This window comes from Patiria miniata, unplaced genomic scaffold (assembly GCF_015706575.1).
Source record: "Patiria miniata isolate m_02_andy unplaced genomic scaffold, ASM1570657v1 HiC_scaffold_20, whole genome shotgun sequence".
In the NCBI taxonomy this organism is placed as follows: domain Eukaryota; kingdom Metazoa; phylum Echinodermata; class Asteroidea; order Valvatida; family Asterinidae; genus Patiria; species Patiria miniata.
The window spans coordinates 26339013-26359475 of NW_024037059.1; the positions used below are offsets into that span (position 1 = coordinate 26339013).

General features: G+C 40.8%; 1 protein-coding gene across 2 annotated transcripts; it reads right to left on the reverse strand.

Annotated features, from left to right (window-relative positions):
• Positions 1-6324: 6324 nt before the first annotated feature.
• Positions 6325-18794, reverse strand: LOC119728891 (monocarboxylate transporter 13-like). Of its 2 annotated transcripts, none has more exons than XM_038201326.1 (7): positions 18672-18794; positions 17660-17824; positions 12787-13083; positions 11239-11660; positions 9637-9862; positions 7668-7814; positions 6325-6595 (listed from the first exon to the last, which is right to left on the reverse strand). In XM_038201326.1, the coding sequence occupies exons 2-7, from the start codon at positions 17802-17804 to the stop codon at positions 6432-6434; spliced, it is 1401 nt and encodes a 466-aa protein (XP_038057254.1). In that variant the 5' UTR covers positions 17805-17824; positions 18672-18794; the 3' UTR covers positions 6325-6431. The 2 variants fall into 2 exon arrangements, with proteins under 2 accessions (XP_038057254.1, XP_038057253.1); XM_038201325.1 differs by having other exon boundaries at positions 17660-17837.
• Between the last annotated feature and the right edge of the window lie 1669 nt (positions 18795-20463).

Here is a 20463-nt window from a genome sequence, read left to right on the forward strand (position 1 = left end):
GGGTTTTTTTTTCTCATAAAGTGCATCCCTGTCTCTTGTGACTGGCCCTGTGATGGACTTGCCATTTAGCTGTGACCGGACTAGTCATGGACTCGTGATGGAGTCTACCAATACCGTATCCCCGGGTCCCAGCTTTTCCCACTTTGCGATACGTACGTCAATGATAGTTACGTGTGAAACATACAAACGCAATGCCCTGTTCTTTCGCAATATTAATTAATGGTTGACTTAATTTCCGTGTAGCAGTTTGGAGGACCATTCTTGGAGACGAGTCCCTCATTCGTGAATTCACGACCACCCAATTTCAATAGCCTATACAAAACAGAAAAGGAGGTGGCTGGGGGGGGGGGGGGGGCTTGATTATACATAGAATCAGGCAAGGGGAGGATCCATCTAGCATTCTGTACACAAAGGGGGCGGGGATTGAGCCTAGTATGTACACAACCCTGTCTTTTGTCATACTTCCTGCGCATGTGACATTCGGTTCGTTTGATAATGGCATGACTTGAAAATATTCTGAGTTTTCTTTCCATTTGAATATCTCGACCGGACAAAATATTTTGGAATTTTCATCAAGTTGAAAAGAAAGCTCAGGTTCTCTATACGTAATTAACCAATAACACCTTTTTTCTGGACGGATTATGTTTGTTTGCTGTTGTTATTACGTCGGAGGTTTGTCTGGTTGTTTTTCTGCTCAGAACATGAGCGCCGTGCCCATATCCACGGCGTCAAACGTTCCCGCTTTTTTTGAAAGCACAAATATTTGAGCAAAGGATTCTGGACAAGTTGCACTGTTGTTTGTGAGTGTTGTTCACATGGTATACAAGTAAGGTCAGTTTAATCTTCGAGTTTGCAGAGCAAATCCCCGCTTTGGCATGGGATAAAAAAAAATTTGTCCGCGGGAATTTCGTGGCGGAATTTTCAGAGAGAAGTGAGGATATGATCAAACTACTATAAGGTCCTTTTTTTGAATAAGATCGTTAAAGAAAACATACATAGGATTTTTATGACCTAAATACATTTAAAACAGGTTTATTGCCATTTAGGCCTAACTATGACTTTCCACCTCCTTTGTAGCAGTAAAAGGGAGAAATTTTAACATTTGAGTTTTTATGATAATGACAATTTCCATATTCATGAGCCAAAGCGTGATGTCATTCCATGCAGAACAGTAGTGTCTCTATAGCTCTGTGTAAAACTATATATCAAACTTTTCTTCATTTTGTTGGAGTAAGTGCCACTTTTACTTGTTCATCAAGTTAAACAGCTTGTTCGGACAAAGTAGTAGTGGCCAATATTTCTTCCAAACTTTTTTTGTGTGGGTAATTTGAAGGACTAATTTTTGTACTGTTCATATGCACTTTTGACAAGGAGTACCTTGTGTGACAAAAGTAAAATAGCGCCCTCTTACATGTATAAATGAAAGGATTAGCTAATAATTGAAAAACTACCACTTTCTTGTCACTTCCAATGAAAACAAGCAATAAGATCTTGTACATATTGTTGCAACACATAGTAATATACATAAAAACAAGATGAGCTGAATTTCCACTGCATGTTTCCTTTAAAAGCAAGTTGTCATGTGATCTAGACCGTAAAAGTTATCAAAAGTAAAAAGGCCAGAAGCGTATTCAGGTTTTGGGTCAGGGGAGGCGGGGGAGGGGGCAAAATGGTATTTTGTTTGGAATAAAAGTTACATTACCCTTTTTTTCGTTCGTAAAAATGGGAAAAGCGAAAGGAAGGGGATCGTCCGTATCTACGGGGGGGGGGGGGGGGGGAGGTAGCCCCCTTGAAATAGGAAAATCATGCAGAATAAAGAAGCACGTGCCTGTTTACATGCCCCCCATTTTTGATTTGTGAGGCACGGATACAACACAACAGTTAAATAATCAATTTGACAAAATCTACGAAAGGTGATTTAAAGTGTATGGTTTATTTATAAAGAATAATTAATAAAAATTACACAAAAGCATGAAAAAATTACATGCTTTTCCGGTCAACTGAGGGCGCTGTTGCAGTAGTGTCATTTCAGGAAGACACTTCAGTTTACCAGTATTTTTGATTCAATTTGTGAACTCAAAAATGTGCTTATTGAAATCATTTGTGTATTACATTTGTATTTATTCACTGAAGAATCCATGAAATCACTGTTCGCTTCAGGCGATTTTGGGCGCTAGAGGGAGTATTGGTTGAAAGGGATATGCAATATAAATTTTTTTAATACAATCCTTGAAAATGCACGTACCTGTCCCCAACTCCCCTACTTTTTATTTCTGTTTGCCATTTTCAAGAATATTTTTGTGTCTTTTATGCTAAGCCAAATTTCCATATATTCATGAGCAAAAGTGTGATGTCATTCGAGGCAGAAACCTCAATGTTACAACTAGGTTTCAGCACAAAGAGTTGCCAGATTTTTTGATATTTCGCTGTCGTAAATTTTCCTTTCCTTAGTGATTCCTTGTTAGTACATGGCAGTAAGGAAATGAGCAAACTTTTCTCACCAATGTTTTCAATGAACATTTATTTTTGGTTCAAAAACATATAACACCTAAAACGAACAGTGTCTTTTTGTGCTGAAATGACACTCACGCGTAACAGCGCCCTCAGCTGTCCGGAAAGGCATGGAATTTTTTTTATAAGTTTAGAGAAGTGTACTTCTCAATAAATTTAGCGCAAAAAAGGGATGTCAAAATAGGTTTTTTTATATATATTTAAGAGGATTCGAAGGTTGCATAGGCCCATTAATATCACAATAAAGCACAATATAAATTTCAGAATGAAGTCATAAAAACATCTATATCTAAATGTCTATTAATAAAAATATTAAATCTGTACCTGTATAAATTGTAGAATTTACTCAATAAAAACATGCATATCTAAATATCTCTAAATAAAATATGAAAGATGTACCCTGACTGTATACATTTTAGAACTAAGTTAATAAAATCATGTATATCTAAATGTCTCTAAATAAAAGATGAAATCTACACCTAACAGTGACCTGGCACCCCAAATTCAAAACTACTAAAAACAACACTAAAATGGAGACTTCTATGAAAAACACATTAGGCATAACGAGAATACAAATTTATACGTTATACCTAACCAAAAACCCACACCATACACATAAAACACGATAACCTTATTTCAACATGCAAAATGAAGACAGTATGGTTGAATCAATACATTTAAAAATCCGTTAGCGATATTACGATGCATGCTATACATGCAACAAAAATCCATATTCCAAGTTCACATCGTGAACCTCAATTTATCAAGCAAAATTACCAATACTGTTGCAACATTCAACCTGTTCTTAAAGAGGTTGTGGAATGCTCGAAGACATTTCCGTCTTTTTCCGGGTATATGTAGCCTAAGGTGTGATGAAATAAAAACGACTATTGTGTCTGTCATGAAATAAGTACAAAAGGTACTTTGAGAGCTGTTTTTCAGGTCGTGTTTCGACCCGAACGTGCAATTTGTGTAAAAGTCGTCGCTGGGGGCAGCAAACAAAACATAGTAAATCGTGACGTATAAATAAACAGGACTCCCCGGACTCCCGATGCAGCATAGTATGTACATTTACATACGTCAGTTTCCTCATGGTCTTACCATGGTGTCCATAAAATCCTCATGGTGTTCCCATGGTGTTCACAAATTCCCCATTGTGTTCCAATGGTGTCCATAAAATCCCCATGGTGTTTCCATGGTGTTCATAAATTCCTTTATGGTGTTCCCATGGAGCTCATAAAATCTCCATGGTATTCCCATGGTGTCCATGCAATCTCAATGGTGTTCCCATGGTGTCCATGCAATCTCCATGGTGTTCCCATGGTTTTTCCATGATGAGCATAAAATCTCCCATGGTGATCATTTTAACTAACATGGTGTTATTGATGACCCCGTGGGCATCCCATGGGATGCCCATGGGACATTTCTGTAAGGGAGGCCTTAAGAATGACATCATGCGTAACTTGCAAATACACATGTATGGTGCATCTGAGCATACTCAACGACTATTCCCAGGCTACATTGTTGTATGTTTTCTCAGTCGCAATAGACCGATCCATTCAGCCCGTCTACGAAAATTTGACCAATCGCATCAGCCGTGACCGCTTAACCAAAATAATGTCCAGCGAAAATAACAGTCTAAACACTAATTTTAAGTACGACGCGCGCGTCTGGAATTATGCAGTCTGTGCGCAGTGGGAGGGGCTTAGTGGATCGGCCTATTACCAATAGGTCATAGTTTTCAGCGACTGAGGGCGATGTAGTCCAATTGTTGCTGTAATAAAAAAAAAACCAGTTTACAAGTTGTAAATTTTATGAATGAAATGTTAAACGTGATATTCTTAGTGTCTGTACCATTGATCTCCATATACACAGACTGGATAGGACATCGCGTACGAACGTGCGTCCGCGCGCGCGTTTTTTGAAAAGGGTAAAGAACACAAATTCGCATTCGAATTGTGTACACTTTCGAACGGAGGATTCAAAAAAGAAGTTGGGTTTTCTTCGGTTTCTTTGTCATTTTTGAAAGAATAAAAGAAACAGAGATCTAAATTGATCAAAATCGACGAGGAGTATAATCAAGGTGTGCGCAGCATTAGATTGCTGGAGTCGGGAAGTAAGGAGCGTTGAAGAATAGGACAATTATTCGCAAGTAAGTTGTTTTTTTAACGAGGCCTATACAACATGGGCATGGAGGAATATGAACATGGGAACGACAAAGCAAATTATAATATCGTTAATGTCGCTGTGAGTTTGAGGGGATGGAGGCCTGTGTGGTAGCTATAGCGAGATATTCTGTTCAAATTCCATAAGTCTAGGCCTGTCAGTGTCATGCTGGTCGGCATCATTTTTCTTTAAAAGACATAGGCCTAAACGTGCATGACTGACCCGGCAATGGCAATGGCAATGAACAAAAGTTGACTTGTTTAAAATAGTTTATTCAAATAACTTTTATAACTTTTATAACTTTTATATGCAAAATCTGATTGAATTATGTCTGCCTTAAACGCCTACCGAAATGTTTCTATTCTTTATAAAGAGAAACCGAGGAGGTGGTTTATGCTAAATTACTGCACAACCGGCCGATTGACCTTCATATCAAACAAAGAACTTCAGCAAAGCCATAGCAAAAACTACCAGCTGCAGGACGATTTCCGAGACGGACGAAAATGGAGAACTTCACGGAGGGATGGAATCGAATACCGTATATCATCCACTGAATGGAACATGCGATGTGATGGGCATCTGAGAGTTTGACTTAATCTATTCTTTATGTAAACCTGTTAAGATTGATTGATTTTTCTTTTTGGAAAGAAGCTGTGGGGTTCAACGCAAGTATTTTTGTGAGCTCCAAGATGACTGACACATTTATATTGACAGTTTGTATGGTGAAGAAAGCAATGAGTACTTTTACGGTTTGAAATTATATTGTGTACGCCGTTATATAAGATTATTAGTTATAGCCATTAATACACCGTCATATTCGCTCACAAAAACGATTCCCATTATACTTACAAGTAATTATATTTATTTTCAGAAGTATAGCTAAACATTTAATTATAAAACAAGACCGTGCGTAGCTTGAATTATTCTTTGACAAAAATATAATTTTGCTTTGTGATTCATCTCCTTTCACACAATATCACAAGAGGTGAACGATGTCATTCCCTGATCAATCTAGGGACGGGAAGAAGTTTTTACTGATTACTTTGTAAAATTAAGGTTTTTCCTTACCTTTTAGATTCTAATTGGTTTATGTTCGGGTTTTTAATAAATATATCAATCATTTGAATGAATATCCATACAATTTCTCGTGTGAGTGTTCAGTTAAAAAATATGATGTCATTTCAGCATATTATTAATACAATAATCATTTCATTGATGGAGTAATTCAGTGTGCTCTAATGACCAATGGGCCAAAAATAAAATGGCAATTTACTTACAATCATTTTTGGGAGGAGGAGGGATTTAAAAAAAAAAAGGAAATGGGGGTTCTTGAATTTCGAAAATGCATAATAAAGTGTATATCAAGAAAGTGTGGAAAAGCTGTTTGGAGGGATTGAGGGTAACTCTTCATCGTTCAGTTAGTTTAAGATTGGTTTTGGAGGAGCGCTTGATTTCCCTCCTGTAACTTGTAAGAAAAATGTCGCTCGATAATCAATTTTCCAAAGTAAACAAAGTGAAAGCACAATGCGCGTTTACCCGTCTGACAGTCAACGCGCCGCCATTGTTCGGCCGCGCATTCGTGCACAAACACGGCGCGATGTCCTATCCAGTCTGTGTACAGTGTATATGGAGATCAATGGTCTGTACCATCGATGTCTATATCCAGAAAATGGCGTCAGTACAGTGCGCCCTCAAGCGCTCAATTATGGCCTATGGAGGTACAAATATGGCGGCGTTATCTCTGTACCAGCAGCTTATAATGGAACGGGAAGGCTTGATCCACCCGAGCCAGACAATCCACGAGACCCAAACCTCCTGTGCAAGGGAATGCCAAGCAACGCTGCCGACGCACAGACAAAGATGGCGGCGATGACAAAAATGCCGAGGACGTAGTCACCCGTGACGTCATACAATACACCTAGCAACGAGATCGAAACATACGAAACACAAATGAACAAGTTTTAAACCTTCTAATTTGCATGCTGCATCAACTGAAGGAAAATGAAGATTTATCGGGACTCAACATTCCTGTGCCAACGAAACCATGTTCAAAAAACCTCGGGTATTTTCGGGGAATGCTATCGTTTCGGTTTGCGGTAAGAACTTGTCCTGCTTTCGCGACGTGGGTTTAATTCTGATAAGAACAGTCCTGCTTTAAATTCTAAAAAAAACCTGTCTTTGGTATCAACGTAAATTTCGACTAGCCTGCTCTAGTCATTGCCACAGCTTAAAAGCAGCCTTTACCGCTGGCAACATCGGCACGCGCAGCAACCGAATTCAGCGTGGCCACCCATCTAATTAGAAATTCCCAAGATGTCCTCTGAAAAATTCCCAAGATTTCCCAAGATATTAGCACTTTGCATCACAATAACAGCATTTTTATGTGAATGGGGCTCACAAAGTGCTTCAGATAACATTTTGCGCATGCGCCATCTATACTTTTGTGCGTTCACAGTATGCAAAAAAAATCCTAAGGCTCAGCGACATATTCCCAAGGCCTGGCCTAAATTCCCAAGATCGGATTGGGCAAAATCTCAAGGAGTGGCCATGCTGACCAAAATTGGTCACCGTTGCGTTAGTCCATGCGTTAGCTATAGTTAGTTAGTGAGTTAGTAACAAAAACGTTGACATTGTCTATTGCTCCTACATATTTTGACCAATTTCAACCAAACTTTGTCAAAAGGATCATCAGTAGCCCAGCCCCAAACTGTTACATGACCAAACTGGGTCAACTTGAGGTCATCGTGGGGTCAAGGTCAAAATAACGTCAAATTTCAAAAAAGCTCAAATGGCCATGGTCAAACCACCTACCTCCATATGGTCAAACATTAAAAAGATGTCCATGGTTACCTCTTCATCTGACCTATACAGTTATGAGGTCAAAGGTCAAAATAATGTGAACGGGAATTCGTTTTTCCGCAGCTTCCGAGATCCGACCGAGTTTGTTTTTCTTACACCTTGAGAACATTTCACACTTTGGTACACTTTACCTGATATAGGTGCACTTATCAGCGTTCCGATCCCCGGTGGCACAAACGATAACACCTCGACAGTATGGGCGCCATATGCCTCGTGAAACAACTGCGCTGCACTTGGAATAGTTGTCCCATGGATACACGATCGCAGCAAGCCGGACACTAAAATGGGGAAAAAAGAAAACATATTCGTTGTTTTTTTTTCGTCCAAAGACGCGTTGGCAATAGGGTGCCGGGGTGGGTTTACTGGGGCGTGATGATTCCAGTGCCGGTGCCCTGGGTGAAACAAAATAAAACATTTGTCATTAATATCCCCACACACAAAAAAATACTTCCTTACCAAATTCAATTAGAAATTAGTCTAACTACTCTCATGGGCGGATCCAGAATACAATTTTTTTTAAAAATTTTTTGGGGGGCCGCTTAAGGGCCCCGAAAGTTTTTTTGATTCTAAATGCTTTGGTGTACACAGATGGTGGTGAACGCAGTGCCCGCCTTTAAATTTATTGCGACATCACTTTAAAACAAATGTTTTTTTTTTTGGGGGGGGGGGATCCGCCCTTGACTACTTTTGACGAGCCGTGTCAAACAAATTTTGCACAATGGAAATAAAAAGGAACTGTCAACACCTTTACTGACATTTTATTCCTTATAATCATCAAGTATATCAACATGAAGAGCCAGTAATTTGTTCATGTTAAAATAAATTTAAAAATAAAATGTTCAATAGACTTTTCTTCGTAGGATCTGGTTGAGTTCGTTCGGTCTCCTATACCAAATGGGAAAAAAGACTATGAGCAAATTCGGGCGCGAGTTATATCTAGTTATTAGTTCGACTAACTTCGCTCAAAATAAGGCGGGATGGTTAGACTATATACTCTAATCGACTATTTGGAACCGGACCACAGGGCACATTTCCATCGCTTGTTACCAATAGGCATCAAGGGCGGATCCAGAACACAATTTTTTGGGGGGCCAAAAAAATTTTTTGGTCCCCCAAAAAAGTGGGTCAAAAAAATTACGGCGTGGGGTTCGGGGCCCGTAAGGGCCCCGAAAATTTTTTGGATTCTAGATGCTCTGTGGTGCAATCTGAGGCAATTTCTGACCACTTTAACCAATGTTTTTTGAGGAAAAGATGGTGGTGTACTCATTGCCTGCCTTTATTGCGATGTCACATAAAAAAAAAAAAAAAATTGGTTTCGTTTTTTGGGGGGGCCATGGCCCCCTTTGGCCCCCCCCCCTGGATCCGCCCTTGATAGGCATGCGCATCATTATCCACAACTAGGAGCCAGGACCAAGACGTTTTGTGTTGACGTTTCGACCATCGTTTGACTAGAGGAGTTCGCACGTTGCTATTAGTGCGCAGACGCAATTAACGCCACAAATAACCCAGTCGACTAACGGCCCTCGCCCGAACTTGCTCTAGGCCGCCCATGAATTACTATACAGTGTGAGTAAAAAAAAAAGAAGAAGCGAAACCCAAATGTCGGGACTATTGTTTTATTTTTCTGCATGTTGCACTTTCAAAATCTAGGATATGAAGCCCAATTCATACGCTTTCTTTTAAGACAAGAATCATTCAAATCACTCATGTACTTTTTAGTTGCGGAATTTTAAACACAACCACCGTTTTAAAGTTCTGTCCACGAATCACAAAAAAAGGTGTGCGTTCTTTCAGCAAAACGAAAGCAATTCACACACATCCCTATGTGATTTGGTTTCGTTTTGCTGAAAGAACACGTACCTTTTTGTGATCCGTGGACAGAACTTTAAAACGGTGGTTGTGTTTATAATTCCATAACTTAACAATTACACGAGTGATTTGATTGATTCTTGTACTAAAAGAAATCTTATGAATTGGACTTTTATATCCTAGATTTTGAAAGTGCTACATGCACAACTTCACTATAACAATAGTCCCGACATTTTGGGTATCGTCTTATTTTTACTCGCCCTGTATAGGTCGAAGCATTGAACAACTTACCTACAGCGACGACAGCAACCGTTGTAAAAGTCTTAACAATGGCCAGCAATCCCAGGACGACAGTTCCAAAGATACACGATATAACGAGCAAGTACAAGGACATGAAGGGCAGACGATCTCCGATCACACCTATGAGCAATTTCCCGCCAATCTCCCCACAAGCAAATATCATAATGGCGGAGGCTGTCTGGCTGCTGCTGAAATCAAGTCCTTTCATGAAACTGGCCTTTATTAAGAGAAGACAGTTCATAAGTGAGAAACATCATGCTTTGGTAAGCCAAGGTTGACCCTAGACTCACTTCCATTTAACCCTATTTTTTTTAAATGTTCGTTAGGTCATTTCCAAGCGTATTTGCTGCCTTTTTGATTTTTATGCTGATGCTAAATTCCATATTCATGAGCAATAGTGTGATGTCATTTCAGGCAGAAACCTCAACGTTACAGCTATTCAGCAGCAAAAGTTGCCAGAATTTTGGGCATTTCTCCGTCGTAAATTTTCTTTTCTTTGGTGATTCGTTGTGTCAGTACCGGCAATAAGCCAATGGGCAAACTTCTCTCTCAACATAATAGTTTCAATAAGCAATCGCTGGGGTTCACAATTTAAACAGAAAACCCATAACTGAACAGTGTCTTCCTGAAATGACATCACTGCAACAGCGTCCTCAGTTGTCCGCAAAAGCATGGACAATTACATTTTTTACTTAAAGAAGTGCACTTCTCAATGAAATTAACAAAAAAAAAGGTATGTCAAATATGTTATATGTAATGCACTTGTTACCTCTATAAAGAATGTTGTATCTGTATCATAAACCTTTCATATTATTTCAGCCTGCTCAGGCGTTATATTTAGGCTAATATAGCATTCATAAATACCTCAGACAGTTTAGCCATTCCTATTGGTCGAGAGCCCGTCACGTGGCCGGTATTAAACGGATGATAAAGACATGGCTAGCTGGTCTTAAACACTTTTCCAGTGTCACAATAAAATGTGGACTCCTAAAAATCCAGTGCCTCTTATCGTTTCATTGGTTGAACGTTCACAATCCTCACGTAGGCATGCGCAACACTACCAGGGAGTTAGAATTTTATAGTTCTAAATTCAAAACGCAACGCGCCAGGTGCGTTCTGCGCGACATTGCGTAGAACATGATACGCGCGCGTCAATCTCCATAAAAGGGTTGTTTTCATCTTACTCGCCAGCTGAACACTCCATTATTTTGCTAGAGGGATGTTTCAAAAAGCATAAAGTGAATTTGTTGAACAAAATCGGGATGTTTTGAACGAATTATATGATTTTTTTTTACCGAAAAGGTATTTATGAATGGGAATAAATATGTACTCCGTCGGTATTTATCACTCTGTTTAATACCACTTAGAGTCTGGGTGCTGATAATTACCCTCGCCTCCGGCTCGGGTAATTATCAGCACCAAGACTCTAAGTGGTATTAAACAGAGTGATAAAAACCTCCGGAGCACACATTTATTCCCTTATTAATAGTCATAAATGTAACGCACCTGTTACCCCTAAAAAAATGTTGTATTTGTATAATAAACCTTTCATATCATTTCAGCCTGCTCAGGCGTTACACTTAGGCTACTCACAAAATTGATATTGAAGAAATTCCACCCAATGTAACCGAACAGCACACCAATGGACCACAACCAAACCTCAAGGCTCTTAATAAGGTGCAGAAATCCACAGCTGTCGATGTTGTTCACTTGGAGGTCATTGTTCCCTTCATTTAAGTCAGCACCGTGACCCTTGCTGCTTCGCTTTTCATAATCAGACCCCTTGGTGCCCCCTTCCGGAACTTGCTTCATCTTGCCCATGTTCTCCAGTTCGTGTTTTTCGTCAGGAGGCTCATCATCGGGCGCCGCAGTGTAGTCTTCAGTTGGTGGGTCGGTCAGAAACATGCCGTTCGCGACGCCCAAAACGAGGATGCCACCGCCCAGAATTCTCAGTGCACCGCGCCATCCGTAGTGACTAATGCACGTCGTTAGCACGGGACTGAATACCAACATACCTGTAAAAGGTAACTGAGAATACTTACATTTTCCGAGACTAAAGCCCGATGGCAACAAAGGAAGTCTGCAATTTCCTGTGAGACTTTTCATTGGCAAGTGTGCATATCGATCGACGTTCTGTTAATCATGACAGAGCCTGGCCTGACGATTGGGAAGCTATCATTTTGAAATTAAAAAAAAAATACTGAAATTGTACAACTTGAGAAAGTACGAAAAAAAGCAACGTCACTTTCGTAATAGCGCATTCAACTCTGTATTAGTTTAAACGTATTAAAAACGAACTAACGACAGAGCCCTCAATCGGTGAATAACTATGGGTAACAACTACATGTGATTTTAATTATTCGCTCGTACCCCACCCAAACAGGGCGCTGGAAGGGCTAATTTCTTCAGGACCCACCCTCATGTCCTTGTCGCGGTAGAATCGTGTCAATGTAGCTTGTGAAATATCGTCCAATTCACGATATACGAATGGACGCGGAACGCGAAACATCTGAGACAAACAAAACTTAACGTACAAAATTCCAAACGGCGACAGGTCAATTTCGTCGAGCCCTCATTGTATAGATTTTTGTCAGAGCGCTGAATGTGCATGTGGTGGCTGCTCTATGTTCCGACACCTATGTTCCGACACCTATGTTCCGACACCCCTTTGTTCCGACACCTCTATGTTCCGACAACTCAACCTATGTTCCGACACTCCTATGTTAATTCCGACTGCTCAACCTATCTTCCGACACTACCCTATATGTTCCGACACTCCTATGTTCTGACAACCTGCACAAAATATTGTGTTACTCCCGGTGAGAGTTATAGGGTTAGGTTTAGGGCTAGTTATAGGGATAAGAATATGTGCAGTCGGAACAGTGTCGGAGCACGGTCGAGAAGTCGTAACATAGGGGTGTCGGACCATAGGTTGAGTTGTCGGAATATAGGGGTGTCGGAACCTAGGCGTGTCGGAACATAGAGGTGTAACCGCTGAAGGTACGTGCATTGATTAAGGCAGCAAACTACCACAGTGCTTTGCAACGCCTGTGCTTCCTTCACATAATTTTGTGAAAGAGACTAGCCCTTCCCCAGCGCCCTAGCAGTTTGGGCGGTGGATACGAGCGAATCTATAATTACCGCAAGTTGATCCTAACAAAGTAAAGACCATTGCACGGGAGAAATTCTTTCTCGCAAACCACTCCAAAACCACTACCATTGTGGGCTGGTTGATGAAGTTCGCACCGACCCCCGTCATAACTCCAAACGTGAAATAGGCGTAGCCTAGGGCCGGAACGAATGACGTCACGAACAGTCCTGCGCTGAAGACGACAACTCCTAGGTTGACAATAGTTCGCTTGCTCAGCTTGCGTTCGAGGATGACCGTGAGAGGGCTACAGAGGCCGGTAAGGGCTATAGCCACGGAACCAACCCAACCTGAAATTTAGCAAACAAATTGAGCGTCCTATAATTAAACACATTCAGTGGCTCAAGTGCACGCATAATGTGTGGATATTTGGAACTTTTGTGTTGGAACTAAAGGCCGAAATGTGAACACTTAATTTTTGGGTGCATAACAACTAACCGAAGTTTCAGTTCAATGGCTTATACACTACAATTCGGAAAAAACACAGACAACAAACGCACATGTGCCGATATCGTCACTGGATTTCGCTGCCAACGCACGGCACACGTTTTTAAAAACAAGTGGTCCGCGGACCGCATGTCGCCTTTTTCCGCGGTCGATCCTTATATGTGTTGTGTTCTTACAAAAAACCCACATTTGGGGCATTTTTCAACGACCACAAATGACCCCTAGATGACCTTTGACCTTCAATTTTGGAAGAACTGTGATGAACCCCCACCCAAGGGATTACTCCATCCAAGTGACATTACAATCCATCAAATTCTGTAGACAATATATTTGAAGCATATTTGAACAATGACCTCTAATGACCCCTACATGACCTCTGGCCCCAGTAATCCGATGAAGAATTGTTTTCCCACCCAAGGGTCACTGCATGCAAGTTTCATCAAAATCAAGGAAAGCACGTACAATGTTGTAAACTTTCCCCCAAAACTGTGAATTACATCATTATTAACCTCAGTTGACCTATGACCTGAAATAAATTCCACATTATCTTTGCTACTCAATGATGCTCGTGTCCAAGTTTTATGCAATTCAGGTGAATGTTTAGGAAATAAAAGTAATTCAAAAAACTTTAACATATACATACGGTCATACAGAATTTAGGACTGGTAAGTGCCTCCCTCAGAGAAAACCTCTTCTATCAATGGTTTGTTTCTTCCGAACGATACCATTTCTAGCGGACTAATTCCACACGGTATTTGATACCGTCCCCGTCTTCACTTTGAGCGAGTTTTTTTCTCATTAAAGAGTATCATTTGCAAATGTCAAAAAAGTCGCTGACAAAACTTGTTGAAAAGCTTACTTGGTTTAAAGATATAGTAATATGGCACTCAAACTCCTTGTGAAATTGTTCTTTCTGTCATGCTGTCATTTTGAAGAAAACAATAAAAGAAGGTCATTTCCAACGATGTGTCTAAAGACGCATTTTTGGAAATTTCTATTAGTATTTTGTTTTTCTAATTCGGCGAAGCGCGCGCAAGCGTTGACAGTACGCACACGCGCGCGCGGTTGCTATAATTCGTCGGTTCATTGCGCGACATCGCGTAACTGCAATCGGCTGAATGAGAACGTGTCCCGGACACTGAATTTGGGCGCAATTCAAAACATGACTCGGCAACTTTTGAATTGAAACCGAGATCCAAGAATACTGTTTTCTCAGAATATAGGACTACAGCATTCACTGAGCTAAAACTCCTCCGGCAGGTTAGTGGTTCAGCACCCGTCTTCAGTGTTGTAGGTCTCGAGACCGGTCTCGAGACCGGTCTCGAGACCACTTTTTGCTGGTCTCGGTCTCGGTCTCGGAAGCTGTGGTCTCGGTCTTGGTCTCGGTCTCGGTCCCCTTTGGTCTCGATATTTTGGCTGGTCTCGGGTCGAGACCGGCAATATTGTAGCTTTTACAGCTCGATCGATTACTTTGTGTTCACTTCGTTCAGTACCGTTGTTATTTAAAACATTTGCTAGCCCGTAGATCAAGCTTGTTATATATCGCGGTCGGTTCGGACTCGCCTGCACGTTGGAAAGTCCCCAAAGTACATGTAAAGCTCCAGCAGTACCAGTTACTGAACGATTTGGAACAAGTTCGGCATTTATCTGTTGAATCGGCCACATAAAGCAAAGTATAAACTTGTACATGTAACAATTTATGCAATAAGTGTCAACCATTTTCGGGGATTGTGTAGTTTAGCCCACCCCTGTGGGCGTAATCACTTGCATTTTGTATTCTGATATTAAATGAGGTGCTTCAAATTAGTTATATTTTCGACCCCACACAATGTTCTCTTTAATTTGGGACAGTATTTTGACAGTATTTTTAAAAGTAAATTTTTCTACCTGATTTTCCAGATTTTAACTCACACACTCTTAGCGGCCATTCAGAATTTTCAGTGTTTCAAAATTTCGATCTTTTTCCAAATTGTGGGTGGGTGGGTCAAGCTAAATAATTGAAAATCGAAATTCACTTTCCATGGAAAAAAAGATACAAAAACAAAGAAAGATAGATCTTTTGACTTGCAAACGCGCAATATCGCGATGCGTGTTTCTTTTCCAACTTAGTCCCCTGTATGTACTGTCAGTGGCATAGCCAGGAATTTTTCAGTGTGTGTGTGTGTGTGTGTGTGTGTGTGTGGGGGGGGGGGGGGGGGGGGGGGGGGCTTGAACATTTCATGGGGGGGGGGCGTCATGTAGATCAATGATTTTTTTTTCGAAACTCAAAATCTCAGTGGGGGAGGCGACTGGGGGGTGGGCGACAAGGTTTCATGGAGGGGGGGGGGGTGGCGCCTCCCACGCCCCCCCCCCCGTGGCTACGCCACTGCAGGTCATACAGTTAAAGTTTATGTAAACTTGTATGAAAAGTCAAAGAAAAGTAACTCTCATGATCTATTTGACACCAAGTTTGTGTTAACTTTCCGGTAACGCCCTAAAAAAATTATCCAGACAAATATGTTTATTTTGTAACATTTTATGTTCGTCTGTCGGTCTTCTATGGTGTTGTTTACTTTTAGGTACCTTCAATGGTACTATGTTTAATTAACCTGTTCATTTGTTTAATTAAACTAATAACGCACATAATAGTTGCCAAATATGGCACTAACAAGTTTGAGGTCGGCAATTTCGTCTTTAAAAATCTTGGTACGTCGGGTTACCGTACACACAATTGTCCTGGAAATAACAGTACCAAAGTACAGAAAGTCGTACGCAAGAGCTCCCCAGCAAGTATCGCTGACGCCATTAGGCCTATGATTCCAAAAATTTTCACTGTGTCACACAGTGAAATAACTAAAAAGCGTCGTTGTATTGTGGACACATAAAAGCATTCAAGTCGCGTTCTTGCACACTTTCTGCAAGTCGACTGGATATCCTTGAACCACTGCCCCTGCTTTGCATAACAAGTGCACATGAATGAACGATTCGACTTTTATTCAAAGAAATTTCTATGTACAGTCACCAGACTCTATTCAGTAAAGTCCCCATCAAAACGAAAGTATACAATCCACGTGCATAACGCACGGCTACACCATCGTACAGTGTGGCAGGGACACCAACAAGTAAAACAACAATTAAACATTTAAAAAAAAAATGGATAAATATTCTGATTGAATTTCGTTAAAAGATACTTTTTGGTGAGGTATCACATATTTTATCACATAAAAGAGGATGACCAACAACTTCACGCCGTCACTGAACTAGACACACATGAACATGTACATGGTGTTCAAGTACATGTACATGCAAGTGCATGTACATGTACAGTCATGTTCAGTTTTTTTATTAATCGAAATTAGGGGTGGGTGGGTGGGTCAAAATAATTTGGAAAAAAAGTCGAAATTTTAAAACATTGAAAATTCTGAATGGCCCCTTACATGTACAAGTTACCACCCACTGTTGCCATGAGAGTGTATGATGAGACCCCATTTTCTGGCTGCTCATTTTAAAGTACCCCATTATTCCTCAAAAATTAAAAATCCCGTTCAGAAAAAATTAAAAATCCATATCTAGCACATTCTGGCTACCACCTCGCAACTTGTGGGTCTACATGTACAAGTCCACATTCTATGACAAAAATTTAAAAATTAATTCAACATTTTCTAGCTCCCATTTTTTAAAATCAAGTACAAAAGTCTTGTTAGAAGTTAAGTCCTAAATTTATTTTAGGAAAAAAGAGGCAATGTAAAATTAAAATTGCATCTTTAAATATCCGTTAGAAGGCATAGCTGAAACCAAGGGGGTGAATGTGGAGTTTAGGATCCGAGTTCCTATAACAGATGAAACATCTATCCTTAACTTTTTACTTTTGTCACGATTGGGTGTAGACAACATGTCAAAGCCCATGTTTCTTAAGTGTAACTACTTTTTGCTCAAGTAAGGTGTCATGTATCAATTTGTCAACACTGCCACTGGTCGAAATTTTGGTCTGTATTCTTTGTGAATAGAAAGGTAAATTTTTCAACTATAATAACGTGTCTTGTTTTTTTTAATTTCGACTTTTGTTATTCATTATCAGCGGTCTCGGTCTCGGTCTCGGTCTCGGACCATATTGGTCTCGGTCTCGGTCCGCCTTGAAGGGGCTGGTCTCGGTCTCGGTCTCGGTCTCGAATCTTCAGGTCTCGGTCTTGGTCTCGGTCTCGGACTATCCGGTCTCGACTACAACACTGCCCGTCTTAGGTTATGAGCACTTTCGATGCTTCAAACTAACATTATGCACACATTACAAAATGCTGTACTCTACCTTCGGGTTGGTCCACTTCAGGTATGTTTTCAATTCCTACGTGCCTTTAACTAATTCTTTATTCCATAAGGGCCGCACGCGCGTGCACCTTATCCCAAAAAGGTGCTATACTTCTAACGTTTGGGTGTTTAGCCTACCTGTTGCTGCGGATCCAGCATGGAATTCCTCCTTCAAACTCACGAAGAGTATGCTGTAGTTGTACAGAAGTCCGAGACAGAGAAATGTCACATTGAATGCCGCTAGTGTGACTACCCAGCGCCACCACCAGCACTGGCAGGCCATGACTTGAGGTTGAACTTGAGCTGGAAAACAAATCTATGGAAGGATGTTGAAGCCCTTGCTCATCGCATAAACAATGTAGCTGAAAATCAGTAACACAAACCAAACGCTTCTTCACCAACGCTTGCAATATTAAGCTTCCTGTGACAGCATTGGTCCGAAACTGTTCCGTTTGGATGCAATGTTAGTCTATGAATGGCCCCGAACTTCCGCGGGCATCTATAATGAAGCGACATCAGGTACGGTTGTGTCATCTCCACAGGGGAAGTAGGCCCATTACTATAACATCTGCATAATCACATGCACATGTTCTCCAATTCCTGTTATTTCATCACATTATCATGGCACAATATATTTTGTCTGATAATTGTCAGAAAACAACCCTTTACATTTTTCAGGAACGAAAACATCTTAGTCCGAGACTCCTGGGTTATACAAGTATTCCAGTCGGACAAATGTATTATTGTGTTTGAGTTTCAGTGACGTTAAACTGGAACACGAAGGGAGAGCATGGGCGCAATCAACTCAGCTAAGGCAAAGTGCACCCCCAACTCAGAAATTGTGGGAAATAAAAAAAGACAGCTTTTTTCCCCATCGGTTGTGCCCATTTCATGTTTTCATTGTTTGTGAGTTACCCACGAAAAAAAAAACGACCACTTCCCAGGTGTACCCCGGCCCTGTGCGACAAAATGGCACCAAGCAGCAGATAGGCCAACGCCATCTGTCATCAAGTCAACTCGATATCATGATTAAAAAACGGATTAAAAAAAAAAAATTAAAAACGGATTCACAGTACAAGTTATATTGGCTTTAAAGGTTTTAGTGATCCTCCACCGTTTAAGTTGATACAATCATTTTGTTCTTACTTACAAATTAATCGTTCTTTCGCCGCCGCTACAGGATAAGTACTCCAATGGCGATATACCGAAACTCAGATGTACACGTACAGTGTGCAATAGATGCATCGCTCAGCGCCGCATATTGTTGCTTTGCTTATTGTTAAGTGCAGTTTTTGAAGTTTACCCAACCGTACAGCACTTGTATAAAAGCATCCACCAGGGATAGAAGTTGTTTATCATTCTCTTATTGTACGCATGTTTACAAAAAAATACTGGCTCAGCGCATGATCGATGATCTGTACCCCTTAGACTGTTTCCCGGCCCCCATCCATCCCGGCTCTCCCATTCAAAGCCATTGACTGGATCACCTCTGCACGCACGCACCATATTTGTTTATTTTCAAATCGCGGTTGAGCTCTCTGTGCACAGACGGTGATTGAACACACGATTATAAAAAAAACCTCACTCTTGTCTTGCCACAAAAAGTACGCAAAATCGTTAGTGACTCCATGAAGGTAACTTTCTAGCATTTCAACTGCATAGGTTTTAAATACTGAAGAGTAATTTTGCTCTCTTTATTGATATTTGCCAGAGACACTTTCGAATTCAGCAAAAATCGAAGCTTATCACCTCTGAAAATGCCATTTTGCAATAGGATGGTTGCGGACAAACATTGCGTGATTCAGGAGGCGGGATTCAGACCTGTAACGGGTCATGCATAATAAATTTCCATACATCAGAGCGCTTCTATACCGCTTGCTACCTGAGCTGTCCCTATATTTGAAGTCCGAACTTAAAAGGGTGCAGACCAGTAAATACACCACCATATAGGCCTTAGTGGTAATAACGCGCACTTCCCAAAATTATTAAAAATACTCACAACTCTCCAATGCGTTTGAGATACATATCAAATTAAAGCTTATTCCATAATCTTTCACTTTCTGTTCAATTCTTGTTCTACTTTTCGGGGGAAATTTCATCCAACGATGATCACGCAAGTTACACCGTGCACCCCTAAAAGCAGGCCTGAAGCTTATACCCATCGCAATTTTGAAAATGGACGCCAACGCTCCTTTGCAAAATAGATCCATTTTGGGCTAACTTCATCCAAATTTATACGAGCTTACCACACAAAAATCATGACCGTCACTTGTCATATGTTTGCATAAAAGGGGATAGGGTACGTCATCCTCTTTTCGTGTAGGCCCACTCGTTTTTTTTATTTGTAGAAACAAAACTGCAAATGTAGAATGCATGACAACTAAGCTGCATGAAATTTTAGCTCGTGGCTGCAGATAAAACAGATGCGTTATTTTGATGCGTGTCTTGAACATTTCAGAGAGTTTTGAGTATTTTTATACAGTTGTAATAATTTGGGAGAGCGCGTAACTACCACTAAGGTCTGTGGCAGTCTATTAACTGGTCTGGGTAGGACCCGTTAGCCTTAAATGGCAGTCTACTTCTCAACTCTAACCTGTGGCTCCAAGTAACTGTTCGGCATTCGACCATGGCTTGGGCAAGGTTGAGGGTAGCCAACGGGTTTCAGACCTTCTGGTGATATTGCACCAAGCATCGTGGTGATTGAGGGCTTGCCTACCTTGAGCATGCAAAGACTGGTTTTCGGCTGAATGCGCTGAGGAGACTCTTGTGGTCCAACGGGCAGGACGGCGATACCAGCACGCTTTGTTGAAAGCTGCAAGTTGGATGGGGCACAGAAAACATCCAGACCATCCACTGCACCCAGATTTATCTCCAGCTCTCTTGGCTCTGTCTTGCAATATATGGTCTCGGGCGAGAGAGTGAGGTCAGCACAGCGCAACCCC

What these genes read in the sequence shown, in the direction of transcription:
- LOC119728891 (XM_038201326.1), bottom strand. Translation starts at nt 17,804, where the DNA reads ATGGCCTGCCAGTGCTGGTGGTGGCGCTGGGTAGTCACACTAGCGGCA. An exon ending in TTTGTTAGGATCAACTTGCG is followed by an intron (nt 11,661 to 12,786) that starts GTAATTATAGAT and finishes TACCTTTTACAG; the next exon opens with GTATGTTGGTATTCAGTCCC. An exon ending in GGTTGCTGTCGTCGCTGTAG is followed by an intron (nt 7,815 to 9,636) that starts GTAAGTTGTTCA and finishes TCCCCATTTTAG; the next exon opens with TGTCCGGCTTGCTGCGATCG.